At 49.2% G+C, this 23,585-nt stretch overlaps 1 protein-coding gene across 2 annotated transcripts in view; it reads right to left on the bottom strand.

Moving 5' to 3' along the window:
- The window catches only part of LOC141270517 (uncharacterized), a 30,952-nt gene extending 8,886 nt beyond the window's left edge, over positions 1-22,066 (bottom strand). The window contains exons 1-6 of one of the 2 annotated variants that reach the window (XM_073680543.1): positions 21,998-22,066; positions 21,393-21,491; positions 21,084-21,263; positions 20,877-21,000; positions 20,688-20,785; positions 20,399-20,489 (exon numbers count right to left, since the gene is read on the bottom strand). In XM_073680543.1, the coding sequence (XP_073536644.1) occupies positions 20,399-20,489; positions 20,688-20,785; positions 20,877-21,000; positions 21,084-21,263; positions 21,393-21,470 (571 nt within the window). In that variant the 5' untranslated portion in view covers positions 21,471-21,491; positions 21,998-22,066. Of the gene's footprint in view, positions 1-20,398; positions 20,490-20,687; positions 20,786-20,876; positions 21,001-21,083; positions 21,264-21,392; positions 21,533-21,997 lie in introns of both variants that reach the window. The other variant, XM_073680542.1, reaches the window with a different exon arrangement.
- Between the last annotated feature and the right edge of the window lie 1,519 nt (positions 22,067-23,585).

Genomic DNA, 23,585 nt, shown 5'->3' on the forward strand with positions numbered 1-23,585 from the left:
AGCGGCCGCCGCAGCAGCCGCTGAAGCACTCAAACACATTTACAAATGCTGAGTACTCACCCAGCTGAGCGCCACAGGGACCCCCAGGGATTTGTGGCGCTGTGGCCCTTAGCTTCCCCCCAGGACGGAGCGCGCAGGGACCCCAATGGCGCGGTTTGCGTCTCCTCCGGGAAGCGTCCCTCATCCCCCGGGGCCGGCAGGGTTCTGCAGGGACCACCATAAAGGGTATGCAGATCCGCCAGGGGAGGGGTGGGGGTCCAGCAGCGCTGAGACCCCTGAGACCTCTAGACCACGGGGGGTCCAAGTCTCTGTCCGATAAAAATAAAAAAAAATTCTGAGGAGCTGCTCCAGCAGCGACTATCCTCTGCGACCTCAAATTTTAGACTGGAGAGCTGGAGTAGGAGGAGCCCAAGCTGGAGGGGCCGGTCAACACTTTTTTGTAATCTGAGGTGTTCTATCCTGTGTGGGCTCCGCCTACCCACTAGTAATGTCTGTGTCTCCCTTCCTTCCATTCTGCTGCTGAAATCTTAATTATGCCAGACATACTTTTTGATGGCAAAAGCAGCATACCTTTATTTTTATGCTGACTCTTTAACCTGTGTTCTTTTTTAGTTGATTAACACAGACTATTATTTGTATAACCCTGAATGTTATCTGCTCTTTGATTCTGAAACAATTATGTGTATTTACAAGAGCCCCTGTGATACAAACTACGTAAATAGATTAGCTAGAACAATGATAGGTGAGCCCTGCACCTTTACCTCTGACATGTGATATGCACACTTAGCTTTGGGGGAGGAGAGTGAGAGCAGTTCTGCCATTCAGAGGGCTGAGCCCAGAGAAGCAAAAGGAACATGTTTTTTGTAAGAGTCAGACTTGAGCCCAGAGAAGCTGAAAGGAAATGTGTTTCTGAGACAGAGTGAGTCTTGGGACAGAGATTCAGACAGACTTTGGAAGGAGAATGAGAGACATCCTCCAGGACAGCAGATGGATTGCATGGCATTACCAAAGAGACACAGATTTGAATTCTATATTATTCTAGCCTAAGGGTACCGGCCCTGACTTGAAAGATTCGGATCTGCTCCATTAACCATCAGAGAGACATGGATACATTTTGGGGAGTCAAGGAGAGGACGAAGAAGTCACCTGGTCCCATGGATATGTTGTTTTGGGGTTGCTAGGAGGGACCCACCGGTCGCCTAGAACCCATGGAGACATTTTGAGTTGCCAGGAGGGACCCACCGGTTGACTGGTCCCATGGAACCTGTCAGAGAGGCCAGGTTGGGACCCTCGGGTATCCTGGTCTTGTACCTCGATGGACTGCTAGCTTACTAAGCTTGCTGCTACCTTCTCTCTGTGGGGGCCCGCCAAAAGCGGGGGGCCACTGGTTGAGGTAGTCAGCCCTGGAAGTCTCCAAAGTAGCAGCTATTCTATCCCAGGCGGGCCAGCGGAAGGGTGATACTGTGTAATATTGTACCATCTAGGGTATTTGCTGGGGCTGTTCTGTGTGTTTATTGTCTGCTTTGTGGTTCAATAAAGTATTGCCACGCTGTTTTCCCTCACCCTGTGTTGTCTGAGTAGTGTTATGCCCACGGAAGACCCCGGGTCTTCACAGCAATAGTCTGTTAGTTTCCACAATTGGTAGCATTTCCCTTCTTTGGAATAGTAATAAACACTAATAATTAATGATAGCAGCTTGCAGGATTGCTAGAGAAGCAAATGAGAACCCCTGATTGACTGCAAAAGATCTTCAGAAAGATTTAACAGACTCTGGAGTTGTGGCACATTGTTCTAGTGTTCAGAGACACCTGCAAAAATATGGCCGTCAAGGAAGAGTCATCGGAAGAAAACCTCTCCTGCATCCTCACCATAAAATTAAAGAAGTTGTCCGACCATGAAATGAAATTTTTTTTAAGCTAATCTGTACTATATTGTAATATATCACACCCCTATAAATTTTGTTTTTTGTTTTCTGCCTTTCGTTCCTGCTGAATTTCACTTCATTCCCTGCGCCCAGTTTGTTTAGCTGTGTTTCTACCATACTTGACAGGCCCTGTGCTGTATTATCTAACCTCACAGCCAGAGCTGGCACTGCCCGGCCTCATTGTCCAGCACCGCCCTCTGCCCGCCCACTGCACACACATTGGCTGGTATTATCTGCCCCAGCAATGACCTGTCATTCATCCCAGCATTGGGAATAACAGAGCAGTGTCCCGTGGCCTCTTCTGTGGACAACAGCACTGATCAGCTCCCTCACATCACATCCACAGTGTTGATATAGTTGTTACCAGGTTCCATACATTACCCCTTATAGATACATGAATAGGGTGTAGTGAAAACTATACATAGCACCCAATGTGAGTCTAAAGGCACACTGTGTGCTTCCAGAATTCTCTGAAGGTGTACTGACCGAGGCCGCGCACATTTAGGCAGAATGTGGAGTATGCATATTTCATATTTGTGGTCACATGACCGCTCATTCTCACTGCCGACAACGGAGAATAATTTAGTGTCTACTACACTAGATGTGAGAATTCACAAGTCTGCAGGCACTCTGTGTGTCACTCTATGTCACTGCAGACTAGTGAATTCTCACATCGCACACACTGTGTGCTGTGAGGATTCTCTGGTGTTGGTAACGGCGCAAGTGTGCAATATGCTCATGGCCACCTTTAGACTGTACTGTATCAGTCCTTGCATTCAGTGAGGCCGGGAACTTCTATCAGCCTAAGGCCTCATTCACCAATAATGCAGCACGTACCCATATACTCTATGGTGCTATTCACATGTCTGTTTTTTCACAGACCGTGTCCATACAAAAGTCACGGAAAGTCTATTTTTTTCCAATATCATTGATGAAAGCGGCCAATACAAGTCTATGGGTTCCTGAAAAACTCGTACAGAACATGGATGGTATCATTATACAATCCGTGAGCCATCCGTGTGCAGTACGTGTTTAGCATTGAAAAGGAGCCAACACTATAACAATGCTCTGATCCTCTCTGCCTCAGTGCAGCAGTGCTGACAACCCCTCCGCAGGGATCAGATAACCACTCCACATGGATCAGACAACCCCTCCACAGGGATCAGACAACCCCTCCACAGGGATCAGACAACCCCTCCACAGGGAGCCAGCCCTATAACAATGCTCTGATCCTCTCTCCCTCACTGCAGCAGATCCCTGTGGACGTGTAATAGTGGGGAAGGGCGTAGCCTTCCCTTGAGACTGAGAGAGTTAAAGGAAGTGTTCCTGAAGACAGACCTCCCCAACTGTGGTAGGCCAAGCTAAGGGGGTTAGCTTTAGTGGTCCAGTTGGTAGAGCAGAGGGGGAACTTAGTGCTCTGATCAAGCCTAGAGGGATATAGAGCTTGTTCCTGACTATAGTGGCTGCTAGGGTAGATGGGAGCTCCGAACCCTCAGACAGTGAGATCCCAGTGCGCAATTCTCCCCACACAAGAGCACGAGTCCTGTTCGCTCGCCGGAGAAACTCATCAAATCGTAGTGAGGACACGGGGCACTTCTAGTCTGCAGGAAGCAGAGGAAGCTAAATAGGACTCCAAGCTAAGACGTGGGGGAGAGATATCGGATCCGGTCACTGTCAATACAGAGGAGTCTCTTGGGCCAGGAATTATAGCCACAGGGATGTTCCGCTTAAAGAGGGAACCAGGGCTGAAGCAGTTAACAGCGCCTGTGAGAGAGCTGATTGCCTGTCGGGCCTTATCCATTATATCTGACTGTAAATATTGTATATATTCCTCTTCCCCAAGTAAAGTCCAAGTTCTCGTGGAATTATTGCTGCCCTGGTCCCAGAAGAAAATTGCCTGGAGACAGCCGTGATCGGATGGCTTGAAGTAAGCGAAGAGCACTACATACACAGCCACACACCAGAGGGAGGACACGTATTGTCTGTAGGGTGCCATAGCGAGAGGGAGCTACAGCTCGCCCACGACTACCTCGCTGGGGCACCTTACATTTGGCGTAGTCGGCAGGATGCGAGCTCCTCGCATGAAGAAAGCGGGGAAGAGCCGACACAGAACACTGAGGAGAAAGTGTTGGAAGGCGTGCGGCCCAAAGCATGGATTCCAAGATGGTGACGACGGCGGTAAAGTCTGGGAGAAGAACCGCCTATCGTGGGAGTGGACAGCGCTGGAGAGCGCGAAAAGATGTCCAGCCCCTACGAGTTCCGGCCCAAAGAAGGATGGGCCCAGCGGTGAAGATGCGTCCCACGATGGGACGTCCAGAGAGGAAGAGGGCGCGGCGTAAAGTGAAGCCTGGCCCCGTGAGTATCAGCGCGCACAGAGAGGGGGCGAGGCTGAAGGCGGAGCGGCCGAGAGAGACGAGTGACGCGGCAGTCGCGTCAGAAGGCCGACCCAGGAAGAGGCGGAGTTGGACGCGCAAGACGCGCGTCACCGGTAAGCGACCGGCGCCATTTTCTGTCCAGCACGTAAGGAGAAGGAGGTACGGCAGCGGACGTCCTGAGAGGATGGCAGCCCCAGAGCCTGACAATGTGCGCGAGACAAGCGGTGAGGAGGAACCCCTGGAGATCACCACCCCAGGGGCCGCGACTGGAAGTCGTTCGCCGGCGGGCGCTGCCCGTGAACCGTTGCCCTTACCCCCAGTGGCTGTCCAGTGGGCCACTAGGCCTGATCCGGAGCTGGGCCTGCTTGTCCACGAGCTTCACATATGGTGCTGGAGCCGGATGCCGGAGGAAACGTCCCCCTCGGCTGAGGGAGGAGAACATCCAGGTGGGGCCGGAGCAATAGCTGCAGCGAAGCTTACAGAAGGTGAGCAGTCCATGCCCCAGCAGCCGGTCACGCCTGCGGTACCTGCCCCAGTAGCTTCTGTCGCAACAGAGGCCCCCAGGCCTTCAGGGGACGGTGCGGAAGGGAAGCCCCCTAAAAGAAAGGCCCCGCGGGAGAATTTCTGGTCGTTGGCCTTGGAGGCCCTACATTCCCCCTCGGCAGAGCAGTACGCCAAGCCCGGGAGTCCTAAGTGGGCTACCCGGGACCCCCCGATGACCGCGCGAGAACAGCGGCGATGGACCGATACCTTCCTGAGAGGCTGGCTGGAGGGGTCCAATGCGGCAAGAAGGGAGTCAGTGGAGGAAGCTCAGACCCGGGGGCGGGTCATAGAATTCCGTATCCATGAGGGGTACGGGTTTCTGGAAGAGGAATGGACCGGGCACGAGGTGTTCGTGTCCCGCGAAGCGGTAAAGCGGGACTATCTGCCTGACCGTTTACACAACCTGCACGTGGGGGACATCGTGCACTTTGTAAAATGTGAGTGCCAAAACGGGTGGTATGCGGCTGCGGTCACCCGCCCCTACAAGTGGGAAGACGTCCTAGAGAAGGACCGGCAGGTCTTCCGGCGAAGGGCTGAGAGGGAGGCTCGGCAACGTCGGGCTAGGGAAGCCCCTGGGGTATTTTTGTCCCCTCCCAAGGGCGGCACCACGCCGGAGGAAAAGCCGGGAAGCCAGCAGCGGAGAGATGGTGCCGAAAAAGAGGAGGATGTCCCAGATCGTAGTAGGGCTGACTCTCCAAGTAAGGCCATGGGCTCAACAACAAAACACCCAGGAGGGGCCAAGGCAACTAATAGTGGAGTCGCCGAAAGGACTCAGGCGGCTGTTAGTCAGGAGGTCCACAGTTTTACCGTGACCAGCTACGGCCCCACGCAAGTTGGCTGTGGCAGCGCCACCTCCTCGGATGATGACCCCGGGCGTAGCCGGTACCCTGACCAGCCTTGGAGGTGGAGGAAGCCACCTTCCTCTGCAGCATGGGCCGCCTTGATGAAGGAGAAGAAGGAAGCCCGGAGGAAGTAAGCTGGCTAAAAGGTCCGTTGACCTTCCACTTTTCTCTTTAGGATCCATCGGTGGTGGTCCTGTCTGTAGTTTGGGACTGTTACCCAGTGGGGGCGGAGTGCCCCATGTTGACTTCAGTTGAAACAGAAAAAAAAAAAAATGGAGGACTGTTCCCCTACCTCCTAGGCCAGGAAGGCCTTAAGCAGCACCCAAAAGTTGCATGCCCAGGAGAGCTGCTCTTTTTGTTTTTACTTTTGTTTTCTTTTTGTTGCGCTTGTTGCGCCTTTTTCTGCTGGAATTTAAAATGCTGAGGCACACCTTGAGGATGGATATCCTCCAAATCTAAGAGACTTGCGGCCTGGCGGGAAGAACCGGTGACCCCCGCTAGGGCAAAGAAGAAAAGAGACTCACAGGGTGTTACCTGTGACTGTGTGCCTCAGAATGTAGCCCCAGGAGGGGATTAAGGGCTATTGAAGTGTCCTTACCAAGAAGGACCGGTGCCTCTGAAAAAGTTGATAATGGACTGTCCTGAATTGCTGTTCCAGGGCCCTTAACCGAGAAGGGCCGGTCTTCCATCCAAGAAGATGACCTCAGGACCAGTCGCTTACTAAAAATGTTTTAGTAAAATTTAGTAATGTAATTTTATAACTATTGATTGATGTTTATTGCCTAGTGTGGTCAGGGACGACCAACATTAAAGTGTCGGGGAATGTAATAGTGGGGAAGGGCGTAGCCTTCCCTTGAGACTGAGAGAGTTAAAGGAAGTGTTCCTGAAGACAGACCTCCCCAACTGTGGTAGGCCAAGCTAAGGGGGTTAGCTTTAGTGGTCCAGTTGGTAGAGCAGAGGGGGAACTTAGTGCTCTGATCAAGCCTAGAGGGATATAGAGCTTGTTCCTGGTATAATTCCTTCTGGGCTGTAATACCTGAAAACGGCCACAAGATGCCACTGTTCTGGTTGCAGACGTCAGATTGAGTCTCCCAGCAGAGTCATAGACAGTGGTGGGTTAAGGTTCTATGATGACAGCTCACTGAGGGTGGGCATATTAGGAAAGTCTCGGTTTTAATTTCCTGAATCAGGAAGTGATTCAGTAGTACGAGTTGAGACCTCAAGTTGATCAGACAGCCTGACTATAGTGGCTGCTAGGGTAGACGGGAGCTCCGAACCCTCAGACAGTGAGATCCCAGTGCGCAATTCTCCCCACACAAGAGCACGAGTCCTGTTCGCTCGCCGGAGAAACTCATCAAAGCGTAGTGAGGACACGGGGCACTTCTAGTCTGCAGGAAGCAGAGGAAGCTAAATAGGACTCCAAGCTAAGACGTGGGGGAGAGATATCGGATCCGGTCACTGTCAATACAGAGGAGTCTCTTGGGCCAGGAATTATAGCCACAGGGATGTTCCGCTTAAAGAGGGAACCAGGGCTGAAGCAGTTAACAGCGCCTGTGAGAGAGCTGATTGCCTGTCGGGCCTTATCCATTATATCTGACTGTAAATATTGTATATATTCCTCTTCCCCAAGTAAAGTCCAAGTTCTGGTTAAGAACCTCGTGTCCTCTGGAATTATTGCTGCCCTGGTCCCAGAAGAAAATTGCCTGGAGACAGCCGCGATCGGATGGCTTGAAGTAAGTGAAGAGCACTACATACACAGCCACACACCAGAGGGAGGACACGTATTGTCTGTAGGGTGCCATAGCGAGAGGGAGCTACAGCTCGCCCACGACTACCTTGCTGGGGCACCTTACAGACGGGTAGTCAGATCTCTGTGTACGGGTAGTCAGATCCCTGTGTAAGGGTAGTCAGATCCCTGTGGATGGGTAGTCAGATCCCTGTGGACAGGTAGTCAGCGCTGCTGCAGTGAGGTAGAGAGTATCAGAACATTTTTATAGCACTGACACAGCTGATTGGACTGAGCTGTTCCATCAGCTGGTCTCTGTATAGTCACAACGCTTGCGATGAATATGCTGGAAAGTCCATCCTCCTTACAGCTTTTGGGAAGCTGTAACCCAATCAGCAGTTCACATAGATGGAGGGAGTGGACAGAGGAGGGCCTGCTGGAGGCTGGTGTCTGTAGCTGGGGCAGGAGGAGGGGTAAGGGCTGGCAGAGACTGGAGGTGGTGTTTATGGCTGAAGCAGGAGGAGGGTGAGGTTCTGGCCAAGACTGGAGGTGGTGTTTGTGGCTGGAGGGGAGAGGGTCTGGCAGAGACTGGGGGAGGTGTCTGTGGCTGGAGCAGGAGGAGGGGGAGGGTCTGGCAGAGGTTGGGGGAGGTGTCTGTTGTGACATCACCGACTAGACTCTGAACATCACCGACTAGAACATTTCATGGGTAGAGGGAAGAATGGAATCAATGAAATTTCAACAAATTCTGGAAGCAAACATAACACAATCTGTAAAAAAGCTGAAGTTGAAAAGAGGATGGCTTCTACAAAGGGATAATGAGCCTAAACACACATCAAAATCCACAATAGACAACCTCAAAAGGCGCAAGCTGAAGATTTTACAATGGCCCTCACAGTCTCCTGATCTGAACATTATTGAAAATCTGTGGCTAGACCTCAAAACAGCAGTGCACGCAAAAGGACCTAGGAATCTCATAGAAGAATGGATGAAAATCCCTCAAACAAGAATTGAAAGACTCTTGACTGGCTACAAAAAGCATTTACAAGCTGTGGTACTAACCATGCTGGGTGCCAAAACTTTTGCATCAGCCCATTTTCCTTTTTGTAATTTTTAAAATGTAAAAGAAGAAAATATTTATATATTTTTTGCCTAAACTACAAAGGAAATATGTTATCTTTAACTTTAGGCCTTTTAGAGATCATGTCATCTTCAACTTGCTTAACTATTCACAATAACACTAATTTTGACCACGGCTGCCCAAACTTTTACATGCCACTGTATGGCTCCATGATCACACAGTAACTTTATAAGAATGTAAAAAAAGCTAATGGTTCCTCAGTACAAAAATTGAGAAACAAAAATCCCTCAGTAGTAACTGCAGATTTTAAAGACGTATGCCTCACATAGGTATATTTCATGTCCATATACCAGCTGTATTTTTACCAGGGCTGTGGAGTCGGAGTCAGAGTCCATTTTGGTGGAGTTGGAGTCTGAATAAAATGGATTGACTCAGACGCCTAAAATATATCATATAATTGGTACAGTTGTTCAGTGCAGGATGTGCGGTAAATGTTTTCATAAGAATTTGGGAAAGTTATGAAATGTCCTATAAATGTCTCATCTATTCCTGATCTAAGGATCTAGGCTTTTAGTTGAGATGAATCTGTGCTGCACTTTATGTACATGCTCAGTAGTGAGACAGTGCTATGGAGTTTGAGTCGTTGAGTAGGAAGTCAGGGAAATTGAGGAGTCGGAGTCGGTGGTTTGACTTACGGACTCCACAGCCCTGATTTTTACATCCATATTTTGTATTATCATCCATGACAGTGTCATTGTTTTCATCAATATCTATTATTGATGTGTTAATTTAATATCATCCATATTTTCACTTTAGGACAGAAAACACAGCTAAAAAAAAAACAGACAGCACACAGAGCTTAAAATAATTGGTACAAAATTGTAGTAGCAAGTAAATGACGCTCCCGGGAGTTGAGTAAGCATAGAGGACTCATGGGAATTTTGGGCCAAATGGTCTACATTATATTATATTATAATATATATATACCGGCGTATAAGACGACCTGGTGTATAAGACGACCCCCCTACTTTCCTGTTAAAATATAGAGTTTAGGATATATTCACCGTATAAGACTACCCCTTTTCCAACGCATACCAAACACCGGTAAAAATTAAAAAAAAAAACAGATTTGAATTTAACATGGTCCTTTTTTAATTTAAATTCTTATGACATGCAGGTATATAGCAGGAAAACTGTCACTCATAAACATATTAAAATAGGGGGGACCCCACGTCATTTTTTGGGGGGGTCCCCCATTCTAATAGCTAGTAAAGGCTAGGTATTCAGCTGGGGGCTGATATTAGTAGCCTGGGAAGCTCCGTGGGTATTACCCCCTTCCCAGACTTCAAACATCTGCCCCAGCCGTCTGCTTAACCTCCGCTAGAGACTATAATGATGGTGGATCCCACGCCAATTTTCTTTTTAAAAAATCCTTTATTTTAACACTAAATGACAATTGAGGGGTTAATAAAGATGCAGTCCCTAAATTATTATTAATTTTGTAATTAATTTTTCCCAAAAATGTTGACGTGGGCTTCGCCATATTTTTGTGTCCAGCCAGGTACAGCAGGCAGGAACGGGCTGCCCCCAACCACCAGCTGCCTATTTGTACCTGGCCGGACACAACAATATAGGGAAGCCCTTTTTTTTTAAATTATTTCATGAAATAATTTAAAAAAAAAAGACGTGGGGCTTCGCCCTATTTTTGTGTCCAGCCAGGTACAACTAGGCAGCTGGGGGCTGGAATCTGCAGCGCAGGGAGGCCCAAGCTTTCTGGCCCCCCCCCCGCTGCAAATTGCAGTCCGCAGCCGCCCCAGAAAATGGCGCGTTCATAGAAGCGCCATCTTCTGGCGCTGTACCCAACTCATCCAGGGCCCTGGTGCGGTGGCTCACTGGGTAATAAAGGGGTTAGGGCCAGCTTGGCATTATCAGCTGGCCCTAAGCCCGAAATTCATGGGGTCACGCCAATATTAGACATGACCACCATGAATTTCTAGTAAAGTAATTAAAAAAAACACAAACACCCAGAAAAAAGTCCTTTAATTGAAATAAAGACACAATTTTTTAATGTTCTAAATTAAACCATACTTACCATCACGCCCATTCCAGCTGAAGCCAACGATCTCCTGTAATAAAAGTAAAATAATAAAGCAACCTCATCCTTACCTTCCCATGGTTCCCAGGACCGGTCCAGCTCTGCTACATTCACATGACAGGCTGCACCGCAGCAGAACGCTGCCGTTCAGCTTGCCATGCGGCAGACACTGAGAAGCGCAGGCATGCTTGCGCTCCTCAGTGTCTGACTGTGACGGCATCCAGATGAGCCGAGATCATGTCCAATGAACTCGGCTCACCTCATGCACGTCACTGACAGCGTGGGAAAATTCTCCTGCTCCCCGCATGCGCAGTAGAAGTTTCCCACGCTGTCAGTGACGGACGTCCAGGAGGTGAGCTGAGTTCATTGTCGGCTCATCTGGATGCCGTCACAGCGAGACACTGAGGAGCGCAAGCATGCCTGCTCTTCTCAGTGTCTGCGGGATGACAGGCTGGATGGCGGCGTTCTGCTGCGGTCCAGCCTGTCATCTCGATGTAGCAGAGCTGAAGCTGTCGTGGGAACCATGGAAAGGTAAGGATGAGGTTGGTTTATTATTTTACTTTTATTGCAGGAGATCGTTGGCTTCAGCTGGAATGGGCGTGATGGTAAGTATGGTTTAATTTAGAACAATAAAGAATTGTGTGTTTATTTCAATTAAAGGACTTTATTCTGGGTGTTTGTGTTTTTTTTAACTTTGACTATGGGGTTAGTAATGGGGGTGTCTTATAGACGCCTCTCCATTACTAACCTGGGCTTGATGTCAGCTGGCATTATAAGCTGACATCAACCCCAGCCCTATTACCCCCTGCCACCGCACCAGGGCAGCGTGGAAGAGCGAGGCTAAGTGCCAGAATTGGCGCATCCTATGGATGCGCCATTTCTGGGGCGGCTGACGGCTGGTGTTTCTAGCCTGGGAGGGGGCCAATATTCATGGCTCCCTTCCTGGGCTATTAATATCAGCCCCCAGCTGTCTGCCTAGCCTTTGCTAGCTATTAAATTAGGGGGGACCCCACGTCATTTTTTTTTGGGGGTCCCCCATTTTAATAGCTAGTAAAGGCTATGTATTCAGCTGGGGGCTGATATTAGTAGCCTGGGAAGCTCCGTGGGTATTACCCCCTTCCCAGGCTTCAAACATCTGCCCCAGTCGTCTGCTTAACCTCCGCTAGAGACTAAAATTAAGGGGAACCCCACGCCAATTTTTTTTTAAATAAATCCGTTATTTTAACACTAGATGACAAGTACAGTAACCAGCACTGTCACTGTACTTCATATATATGTGACTGACATGTTTCTATCTATCTAATCTATGTGTGATGCTCTATCTTTCTGTTATAAATTGTCGGGTACAGATGCTGAATTGCCGGCCGGCTTTTTTAAAGAGACAGTGCATGAAAACACTAATATTTGTTTTAATAAATCCTTTACACTAAATGACAAGTACAGTAAGCAACACTGTCACTGTACTTCATATATATGTGACTGACATGTTTCTATCTATCTAATCTATGTGTGATGCTCTATTCTTTCTATTCTAAATTGTCGGGTGCCGGCTTATGCCGCTGCTGAATTGCCGGCTTTTCATATATTGTCACAGAAGCGATGCGAACTTCCCTGCTCCGGACACAGCGCAGCGCTTCTGTGACAAGTGAAAACTGTCGGCACAGAAGCCGTGCGCTGTGTCCGGAGCTGGGAATACGCAGCGATGTGTCCGTTTCAGCACAAAAGCGCTGACTGTCTGGACCTACCGCCGCCGTATTTTAACTCCCTCCACCTTATATTAACTCCGACATGGCAGGGATACGGCCACGGCAGCTTATTAACACCCCCAGAGTATCCCCGCATGTCAATTTCTGAAAGTTCAAAAGCATTACCGGCGTATAAGACGACCCCAGACTAGACAGAAGATTTTTCAGTCTTCAAAAGTCGTCTTATACGCCGGAATATACGGTATATATATATATATATATATATATATATATATATATATATACACACACATACATACATATATACACACACACAGTAAAGATCAAAAGTTTGGACACACCTTCTCATTTAAAGATTTTTCTGTATTTTCATGACTATGAAAATTGCACATTCACACTGAAGGCGTCAAAACTATGAATTAACACATGTGGAACTATATACTTAACAAAAAAGTGTGAAATAACTGAAAATATGTCTTATATTCTAGGTTCTTCAAAGTAGCCACCTTTTGCTTTGATGACTGCTTTGCACACTCTTGGCATTCTCTTGATGAGCTTCAAGAGGTAGTCACCGGAAATGGTCTTCCAACAATCTTGAAGGAGTTCCCAGAGATGCTTAGAACTTGTTGGCCCTTTTGCCTTCACTCTGTGGTCCAGCTCACCCCAAACCATCTTGATTGGGTTCAGGTCTGGTGACTGTGGAGACCAGGTCATCTGGCGTAGCACCCCATCACTCTCCCTCTTGGTCAAACAGCCCTTACACAGCCTGGAGGTGTGTCTGGGGTCATTGTCCTGTTAAAAAATAATAGAATTAGTCCTTACCGGTAATTCGGTTTCTAGAAGCTTTCCACGACAGCATTGGAGGATGTTGTCCACGCCCTACTGGGGGACAGGAACACAGAGAGATTAAAAGCCCCTCCCCACCGTCAATCCCCAGTGTTTACCAAGATCACCTGGAAAAATGGTTACCTGACAGTTATATGGAATCCATAGGGAGGGAAATTCGTGCTGTCGTGGAAGGCTTCTAGAAACTGAATTACCGGTAAGGACTAATTCTATTTTCTCAATACGCCTTCCACGACAGCATTGGAGGAATACCAACAATATTTTATTAGGGAGGGACAATAGCTTGTAGGACTTTCCTACCAAAGGCTAAATCCCTAGTGGATAAGTCTAATCTATAATGTTTAGAGAACGTATGAAGGGAAGACCATGTAGCTGCCCTGCAAATCTGGTCAGTAGAAGCTCCCGCTCTTTCGGCCCATGAAGTTGATGTGGATCTGGTAGAATGAGCTTTTAAGGCAATCGGTGGATTCATTTGTTGATTGCTATAAGCTTCCCCAATTGCCTTTTTGATCCAGTTTGCTATAGTGGACTTAGCCGCCTTCCTTCCTCTGTTCTGCCAGGAGTGTTGTATAAATAGGTTTCCATCCAATCTCCAAGACTCAGTTTGCTGAAGATAATAAAGAACAACTCTGCGGACATCTAGGAGGTGGAACTCTGCTTCCTTTGGATTGGAAGGATTCTGGCAGAAGGAGGGAAGGATAATTTCCTGGGAACGATGGAAGTCCGTAACTACCTTTGGGAGAAAGGAAGGGTCCAGGCGAAGCGTCATCCTATCTTCGGTCACGTTCATGTAAGGTTCCCTGATAGAAAGGGCCTGAAGTTCTCCTACTCTCCGTGCTGAAGTGATGGCTACTAAGAAGGCAGTCTTATGAGAGAGAGTCTGTATTGAGCTAGAGGATAGAGGCTCAAAGGGAGAGAGGGTTAAACCCTTGAGTACCACATTTAGATCCCAGGATGGGACCTGAGACTGAATTTTTGGGTGAAGCCTGAGTGCTGAAGTTATGAATCTCTTGATCCACCTATGAGAGGCTAAATCTTGGTCGAATATGGAACTTAGGGCTGAAATCTGCACCTTAAGAGTGCTAGGTTTGAGACCCAATTCCAATCCACTCTGTAGAAAATCAAGGATCCGAGCAATGTTGGGGTGTGAGGTGTCAGGAATATCCGGAGCGTACCATGATAGGAATTTTTTCCATATATCGCGTTGGTTACTGGTTTCCTACTCTGTTGAAGAGTTTTTATAACTTCTTCCGAGAGACCTTTGGATCTTAAGATCTCGGCTTCAGTAACCAGGCTGCCAGGTTTAGCCACTGAGGATTGGGATGGAACAGGGGCCCTTGAGAGAGAAGATTGTTGACTTGTGGTAGTATTACCGGACCCTCTAGGCAAAGTTCTGTGATAGCCCTGGACCAAGGCCTTTTGGGCCACAGAGGGGCCACCAGAATTGTTGCCACTCTCTCTATCCTGACTTTCTGGATGGTTCTTGCTATCAGCGGTATCGGAGGGAACGCATAGACCAGCCTGAAATGCCAGGGATGGGCTAATGCATCCAAATTCATGGCCTTGTCTCGTCTGTCCAAGGAAAAGAAGAGGGGAAGTTTTGTGTTTGACCGACTGGCAAAGAGATCTACCTCGGGGAGACCCCATTTGGCTACCAGCGACTGGAAGATCTGAGGATTCAGGCTCCATTCTCCTGGCTGGATATCTTCCCTGCTTAGAAAGTCTGCTTGGATGTTGTTTGAGCCTTTCAGGTGGATTGCTGAAAGTGATAGGAGATGATGTTCTGCCCAAAAAAATATTCGGCCTGCAATCTGTTTTAGGCTGTGTACCTTCGTACCTCCTTGATGACGAAGGAAGGCAACTGTGGTCACGTTGTCCGAGAGAATCTTGATGTGAGAACCCTGGATTAAGTCGACTGCCGCTCGGAGCGTTTTTTCTACCGCCATTAGCTCCCTGAAATTGGAAGATCTGGCACTGATCTCGGGACTCCATCTGCCTTGAAAGGGAATCTGGGCCACCATAGCTCCCCAGCCTCGTAGACTGGCGTTGGTAATTACTGTAATCAGAGGGTCCTGGGTCCAAGAAACCCCCCTCTGAAGATTTCGGGAGCTTAGCCACCAAAAAAGAGAAGTTTTTATCCGACCGGGGGTCCTGCACCGTTTGTTTAGTGAGTCCCTTTGTCTGTTCCAGGATCTTAGGATATGATCCTGGAGAGGTCTTGAGTGGGCCTGGGCCCACAACACCGACTGGATACAGGCTGTCATAGACCCCAATACAGACATTGTCGCTCTCAACGTTGGATTTTCTTGGCGTCTGAAATTTGAGATTTTGGATCTGAGAGCTGTCTGATGCTCCAATGGTAGAAAGGACATCTGTTTGTTGGAGTCCAGAGATACACCTAGGAATTTTCTCCTTGATGAAGGGAGGAGTTCCGATTTTTGGAATCCAACCCAGAGACCGTAGGGTTCTTAAGGTTATAGAGACGTGAAGATTGAGAGCTGCTACTGAGGGAGCGACAATCAACATGTCGTCCAAGTATGGAATTATGCACACGCCCTGTTTCTGGATGAGTGCGATGACTTCTGCCATGATCTTCGTAAACACCCGGGGTGCTGAAGAGATGCCGAAGGGCAGTACGTTGTACTGGTAGTGGACTGTTATATTGTCCCTGAGGACTGCAAACCGCAGGAACTTTCTGTGGGACTGATGAATCGGCACATGGTAGTACGCATCCTTTAAATCTATAGTTGCCATGACGAAGTCTTTCCCTATTAGGGGAATAGTTGATTTTATAGACTCCATCTTGAAACGTCGATATTTGATGTGATGGTTTAGGGACTTCAGATTGATTATGATGCGTGGGGTCCCTGATGGCTTCCGTATTAGGAATATTTTTGAGTAGTGACCCGTCCCCTCCTGACCAGGGGGAACTAGAGACACTACTCCCGAATCCAGAAGGTTTTTTAGGGCGACTGATAGGAAATCCTGAGCCCCCCGAGAGGAAAGGGACGTGACCCTCAGAATCTGAGGGGGGCGACTCTCGAATTCCAATAAAAGACCCTCCTCGATGGTATTGAGGATCCACTGGCAGGAAGATATTGCCTGCCACTGGAGAAAGAAATTCGAAAGAAGCCCCCCTACACGGACCAAGTCATTGTCTGTCCTGTTGCTGGTGTTGTTGCTGGGGTACAAGGATGTTGCGACCCTTGCCGCCTTTGGGATAGCTCCAGCGCCCAGATTTTCCCTTTCCTCTGTACTGTGAGGGGTGACTTTGAGAAGGCCGAAAGGAACTTTTCTTAGCCTGTTTCTGTTCAGGAAGTGTTTTCTTCCTGTCCGAGGCCTTTTCCAGGATTTCATCCAGGGCTGGGCCAAATACATATTTTCCTTGGAATGGAACAGAGCTTGACTTTAGAGGTGAAGTCCCCACTCCATGTTTTGAGCCATAGTGCACGGCGAGCAGTATTGGACAGGACAGCTGCCCTAGCCGCTATACGGACTGACTCAGACGAGGCGTCCGCTAAGAAACCTGTGGCTTTTTGAAGGAGAGGGATGGAGTCAAGTAGGTCTGCCCTGGACGTGCCCTGAGACAGTTGTTCCTCCAGTTGGGTCAGCCATTTGAAGAGGGATCTGGCCACACGAGTCGAGGAAATATTGACTTTAAGAGAGGCAGAGGAGGTTTCCCATGATTTTTTAAGGACGCTTTCCATTTTGCGGTCCAAAGGATCCTTTAATTGGGACGAGTCCTCAAAGGGAAGTGAGGTTTTTCTCACTACCCTAGCCACCTGGATGTCTACTTTGGGGACTTCCCATTCAAAACCATCACCCTCTAATGGAAACCTATGTTTTAATTCCGAAGGGGTGGAGAGGCGATTTTCCGGGGACTCGCATTCCTGTCGGATAAGATCCCTAATTACCTCATGGACTGGAAAACCAGTCGGTTTTTTTGTTTTAAGACCCCCTAAACATCTCGTCCTGAACAGAACAGGGAACCTCCACTTCTTCCAGCCACATAGTGCCTCTAACAGCGTCCAGTAGTTCCTCTAAGTTGTCCGAGGAAAAATAATATCTACCAGTTTCGATTGCTTTGGTAGGCCCCACGGACGCCAATTCCTCAAAATCATCAGAGGATGAGCTACTAGCGTCCATAGAGACCACATCAGAGTCTAACTCTTGGATCTTCCTCTTCTTAGGGGGAGAGGGCCTGGAGGAGGATTAGACAGGCAGGGCAGCAAAGGAGGCCTGGACCTCCTGTCTAACCACCTGGACCTCCTGTTTAATGAGTGATCTAAGCTCCTCGATCAGTGAGGGGTTTTCTTCTCTAATTATTTTATCCATACAGGGCTGACACAACTTCTTCTTGTAGGATGAGGACAGCTTTTTTGTACAGATGCCACATCTACGGGGCTGGTCTTTATCCTTCTTAGAAGCAGGGGCCTTGTCCTCCTAAGAAAGGGGAGAGAAGGGGACCCGTGTGAAATTGAAGGAGGGGAGATCTAGTGTCATCTCAAAGGAGGCCGAGATAACCCAGGTACTACTCACTGTAGCCGAGGGCATTCTGGGCTCCGCAGATGCAGGGGTACAGGACCTATCACCTTCCATAGTGGGAATATGGTGGGAATAGCCTTACCTTTGGTTTCTTCAGGCGGGTTTTAAATAAAACCGTGCCTCCCAGCAAGGGACCTCAGTCCCCTCCCCTTTCCGGTCACTTTAAAGGGCCAATCCAGGTTTGGTATGGGCCTTTGGTCCTTCATTCAGCGTCCCTCGTGGAACGGCCCGACCGGAGCGATGGCCGCAATGACGTCACCCGCACGTGCGCGCCCAACCGCCCGCCGGTTCTGGAGCCTGGGATCCACATACAGCGTGGAATGCTCCAGCCGGAGCGGCAGGGCCGCGGCGACACCACTTCCGGTGTGTGCGCGCGCGGTGACGTCACATCCGGCGCGCGCGCGGGGATGCACGTGCGCGCGGCAACCGCGCTCCAGGTAAGGGGAGATGCCGGAGGGCGGGAGTGGCCTCCAGCATGAATGATCCCCCGGCTTGCTTTACCCTCAGTGGGGCGCAGGAAGCCAGGGTGGTCCCCCCAAGGGGGAGCAGCAAGGAGGGAGGAGGGAGCACCCCGACCGACCACTGCCCGACACACAGGTAGGAAAAAAACAGCGCAGCCCTGCCGGCCCGACAGCACTGCAGGATCTCTCCATGCCCCAAGGGGGACAGGAAAACACTGGGGATTGACGGTGGGGAGGGGCTTTTAATCTTTCTGTGTTCCTGTCCCCCAATAGGGCGTGGACAACATCCTCCAATGCTGTCGTGGAAGGCGTATTGAGAAAAATGATGGTCCAACTAAACGCAAACCAAATGGAATAGCATGCCACTGCAAGATGCTGTGGTAGCCATGCTGGTTCAGTATGCCTGCAATTTTGAATAAATCCCCAACAGTGTCACCAGCAAAGCACCCCCACACCATCACACCTCCTCCTCCATGCTTCACAGTGGGAACCAGGCATGTAGAGTCCATCCGTTCACCTTTTCTGCGTCGCACAAAGACACGGTGGTTGGAACCAAAGATCTCAAATTTGGACTCATCAGACCAAAGCACAGATTTCCACTGGTCTAATGTCCATTCCTTGTGTTCTTTAGCCCAAACAAGTCTCTTCTGCCTGTTACCTTTCCTTAGCAGTGGTTTCCTAGCAGCTATTTTACCATGAAGGCCTGCTGCACAAAGTCTCCTCTTAACAGTTGTTGAAGAGATGTGTCTGCTGCTAGAACTCTGTGTGGCATTGACCTGGTTTCTAATCTGAGCTGCTGTTAACCTGCGATTTCTGAGGCTGGTGACTCGGATAAACTTATCCTCAGAAGCAGAGGTGACTCTTGGGCTTCCTTTCCTGGGGCGGTCCTCATGTGAGCCAGTTTCTTTGTAGCGCTTGATGGTTTTTGCAACTGCACTTGGGGACACTTTCAAAGTTTGCCCAATTTTTCGCACTGACTGACCTTCATTTCTTAAAGTAATGATGGCCACTCGTTTTTCTTTAATTAGCTGCTTTTTTCTTGCCATAATACAAATTCTAACAGTCTATTCAGTAGGACTATCAGCTGTGTATCCACCAGACTTCTGCACAACACAACTGATGGTCCCAACCCCATTTATAAGGCAAGAAACCCAACTTATTAAACCTGACAGGGCACACCTGTGAAGTGAAAACCATTTCCGGTGACTACCTCTTGAAGCTCATCAAGAGAATGCCAAGAGTGTGCAAAGCAGTCATCAAAGCAAAAGGTGGCTACTTTGAAGAACCTAGAATATAAGACATATTTTCAGTTATTTCACACTTTTTTGTTAAGTATATAATTCCACATGTGTTAATTCATAGTTTTGATGCCTTCAGTGTGAATGTACAATTTTCATAGTCATGAAAATACAGAAAAATCTTTAAATGAGAAGGTGTGTCCAAACTTTTGGTCTGTACTGTATATATATATATATATATATATATATATATATATATATATATATATATATATATAAATTAAAATGGTTCTTACCAGTTTCCTACTTTTTTTTCTGTCCTGAGTTATAATGAAGGGTTAAAAATGCGTAGTGAGGACGGCAGGGCTGTGGAGTAGGTAATCCAGACCACCAACTCTGACTCCTCAATTTCCCTGACTTCCGAATCCAACTCCACAGCACTGGTAAGAGGAGCTTCACTACTGAGCATGTACATAAAGCGCAGCACAGATTCGTCTCAACTAAAAGCCGAGATCCTTAGATCAGGAATAGAACAGACATTTATAGGACATTTCATAAATTTCCAAAATACTTATGAAAACATTTACAGCACATCCTGCATTGAACTACTGTACCAGTTTATTATATATTTTCAGAGTCGGTCCATTTTATACCCCCTACTACTCCACCAAAATTGACACCGTCTCCAACTCCACAACTCCGACTCCACAGCCTTAGAGGAAGGTTTGGAGTGCCTTGGAGACTGATTTCAGCTGAAATTAAGATAAGTGGAAAACTCTGCAGTACAACAATATTGCCCTTTCCACGTAAAGGACCTGAAAAGCCCCCACCCTCCCTCCAAAGTAATTTTATCTTATCCTTTACACATGTGTTTTTTTAGAGAGATGTGTCACTGAGCTTTTATTTACATATTAAGAATTAGTTTTGACATGGCACACACATACTTACATGCACATATATTTGTATTCTCATGAGAATAATCTTTTACTGCTCCGCATTTAGTGGTTACTACTCACCTGGGTAGTCATATGTAGGAATCTCCTCTTTACACCACTCATCACCACTCACATATGTCTCTGTAGTATTAATATGAGTCAGATCTTCACCCTGAAAAAAATATTGTACAAGTCACCGACAGATGGAGAAGTCACATCTATGATCAGCTCTAATCCTGCCATCTCCACCGTTCTCATTACACAAGTATAAAATATATAATACTGGTGGATAAAACAAGACTGAGCACAAGACCTTCACAGCCGTGTACACATCAAAGGGGGGATCTCATGACACCTTCTCTCCATCTACCTGATGATCCTGAGGAACATTGGGATTTTCTTGTTTACAGTCCTGCGGAAGAAGAGGACAGGGACATCTCTCTGGTGTTGTCCTCTTACTGGATAGATCTGGAGGAAACACATACAGGGACTTAATTCATTCTTTACATACAGATAATTATATAATTATAGGCCGTGTGTATTTAGTCCTGTCTATTACCTGGTGATGTGAGGGGCTGGGGAACCTCCATCATGACATCCTTGTACAGATCTTTGTGTCCTTCTAAATACTCCCACTCCTCCATGGAGAAATAGATAGCGACATCCTGACACCTTATAGGAACCTGGCACATACAATGATACAGTCATACCCCCGGTCTTTTCATAGCGTTACTGTATAATGTCCCAGCATTCCCAGCAGTGTCACCTCTCCAGTAAGCAGCTCAATTATCTTGTAGGTGAGTTCTAGGATCTTCTGGTCATTGATGTCCTCATGCATCAGGGGGTGAGATGGAGGTCCTGTGATTGGCCTCAGGGGTCTACCCCATCCCTCAGACACAGGGTCCTGACAGCGCTCACTAGAGGTCTTCTTCACTACTGTGTAATCCTGGTTATGGAGAGACACATTAATAAATCTCACTACAGACATTTCCAGAGTCCTCACCTCTCCAGTTCTGTCCATCAGTTATTCCTATAGATAAGAATGATGTAATGTGACGTCATCAGAATCTCTCACCTCTCCAGTAAGCCGGAAAAGGATCTCTAGGGTGAGGCGTAATATTCTCTCCGCCATCTTGTCTCTGTACCTATCCATCCTTGGCAGTCAGGGAAATTACTTAAAAGATACCAATTATTTGTATCTGACATTGAATAAATCTAAATAGAAAAAAGATGAGTCGGTGCAAAAACATACAAACTACAATGTGGAATAATGAATTACAAGAAATGTGATGGGAGTATGAAGGAATATATGCGATAGAGCACTATAGCATGGTGGTGGTGGTTCAGTGGTTAGCACCGGAGCTTTACAGTGCTTTGTTCCATGTTTGCGTGGGCTTCCTCCCACACACCAAAGGATTAGTAATTGGTTATTTGTGCAGCACAACAATCTTTATACAGCCAACAGAACATGGTTATGGCTCATTTGTGTACATCTTGTCACTCGACGATGAGGTCTTATTACTGCAGTTGGTATTCCTCTCCAATCTCTGTCCAATCTCCATTTATGTAGTTGAAGAACGACACCAAATAGAGAAGAACCAGAACATGGAAGTAAATGAAGGAAAACCGAACAATGAGGAGGAGGAAACATGACCCATTATATATGTGATCTCCACATACCTCCACCTGCAGAGCCGCCACCACATATATGGCTGTTCTGTGCGCACAGGACCTGTGATGAGGTCACAGGAGGGGAGGAGTCAGGGGTCACATGATCAGGGGCCTCAGTGGATGCAGGACTCTGCTGTGCTGGTTGTCATGGTGCTGGAGGAGCTGAAGTTTATGTGTGGGGTCAGGAGGGGTTTACTGGGTGGATGTAGCAGAGCCGCATGTGTACGAGGTGTACGGAGCAGAGCCGTGTGTGTACGAGGTGTACGGAGCGGAGCCGCGTGTGTACGAGGTGTTCGGAGCGGAGCCGGGGGTGTACGAGGTGTACGGAGCAGAGCCGCGTGTGTACGTGGTGTACGGAGCGGAGCCGCGCGTGTACGAGGCGTACGGAGCAGAGCCGCGTGTGTACGAGGTGTACGGAGCGGAGCCGCGTGTGTACGAGGTGTTCGGAGCGGAGCCGGGGGTGTACGAGGTGTACGGAGCAGAGCCGCGTGTGTACGTGGTGTACGGAGCGGAGCCGCGTGTGTACGAGGTGTACGGAGCGGAGTCGCGCGTGTACGAGGCGTACGGAGCGGAGCCGCGTGTGTACGTGGTGTACGGAGCGGAGCCGCGCGTGTACGAGGCGTACGGAGCGGAGCCGCGTGTGTACGAGGTGTACGGAGCGGAGCCGCGTGTGTACGAGGTGTTCGGAGCGGAGCCGGGGGTGTACGAGGTGTACGGAGCAGAGCCGCGTGTGTACGTGGTGTACGGAGCGGAGCCGCGCGTGTACGAGGCGTACGGAGCAGAGCCGCGTGTGTACGAGGCGTACGGAGCGGAGTCGCGCGTGTACGAGGCGTACGGAGCGGAGCCGCGTGTGTACGTGGTGTACGGAGCGGAGCCACGCGTGTACGAGGCGTACGGAGCAGAGCCGCGTGTGTACGAGGCGTACGGAGCGGAGCCGCGTGTGTACGAGGTGTTCGGAGCGGAGCCGGGGGTGTACGAGGTGTACGGAGCAGAGCCGCGCGTGTACGAGGCGTACGGAGCAGAGCCGCGCGTGTACGAGGCGTACGGAGCGGAGCCGGGCGTGTACGAGGCGTACGGAGCGGAGCCGGGCGTGTACGAGGCGTACGGAGCGGAGCCGCGCGTGTACGAGGCGTACGGAGCGGAGCCGGACGTGTACGAGGCGTACGGAGCGGAGCCGCGCGTGTACGAGGCGTACGGAGCGGAGCCGCGCGTGTACGAGGCGTACGGAGCGGAGCCGGGCGTGTACGAGGCGTACGGAGCGGAGCCGCGCGTGTACGAGGCGTACGGAGCGGAGCCGCGCGTGTACGAGGCGTACGGAGCGGAGCCGCGCGTGTACGAGGCGTACGGAGCGGAGCCGCGCGTGTACGAGGCGTACGGAGCTGAGCCGCGCGTGTACGAGGCGTACGGAGCGGAGCCGCGCGTGTACGAGGCGTACGGAGCGGAGCCGCGCGTGTACGAGGCGTACGGAGCGGAGCCGCGCGTGTACGAGGCGTACGGAGCGGAGCCGCGCGTGTACGAGGCGTACGGAGCGGAGCCGCGCGTGTACGAGGCGTACGGAGCGGAGCCGCGCGTGTACGAGGCGTACGGAGCGGAGCCG

This window comes from Phyllobates terribilis, unplaced genomic scaffold (assembly GCF_046119375.1).
Source record: "Phyllobates terribilis strain yellow unplaced genomic scaffold, ASM4611937v1 Scaffold_5__5_contigs__length_657084704, whole genome shotgun sequence".
In the NCBI taxonomy this organism is placed as follows: domain Eukaryota; kingdom Metazoa; phylum Chordata; class Amphibia; order Anura; family Dendrobatidae; genus Phyllobates; species Phyllobates terribilis.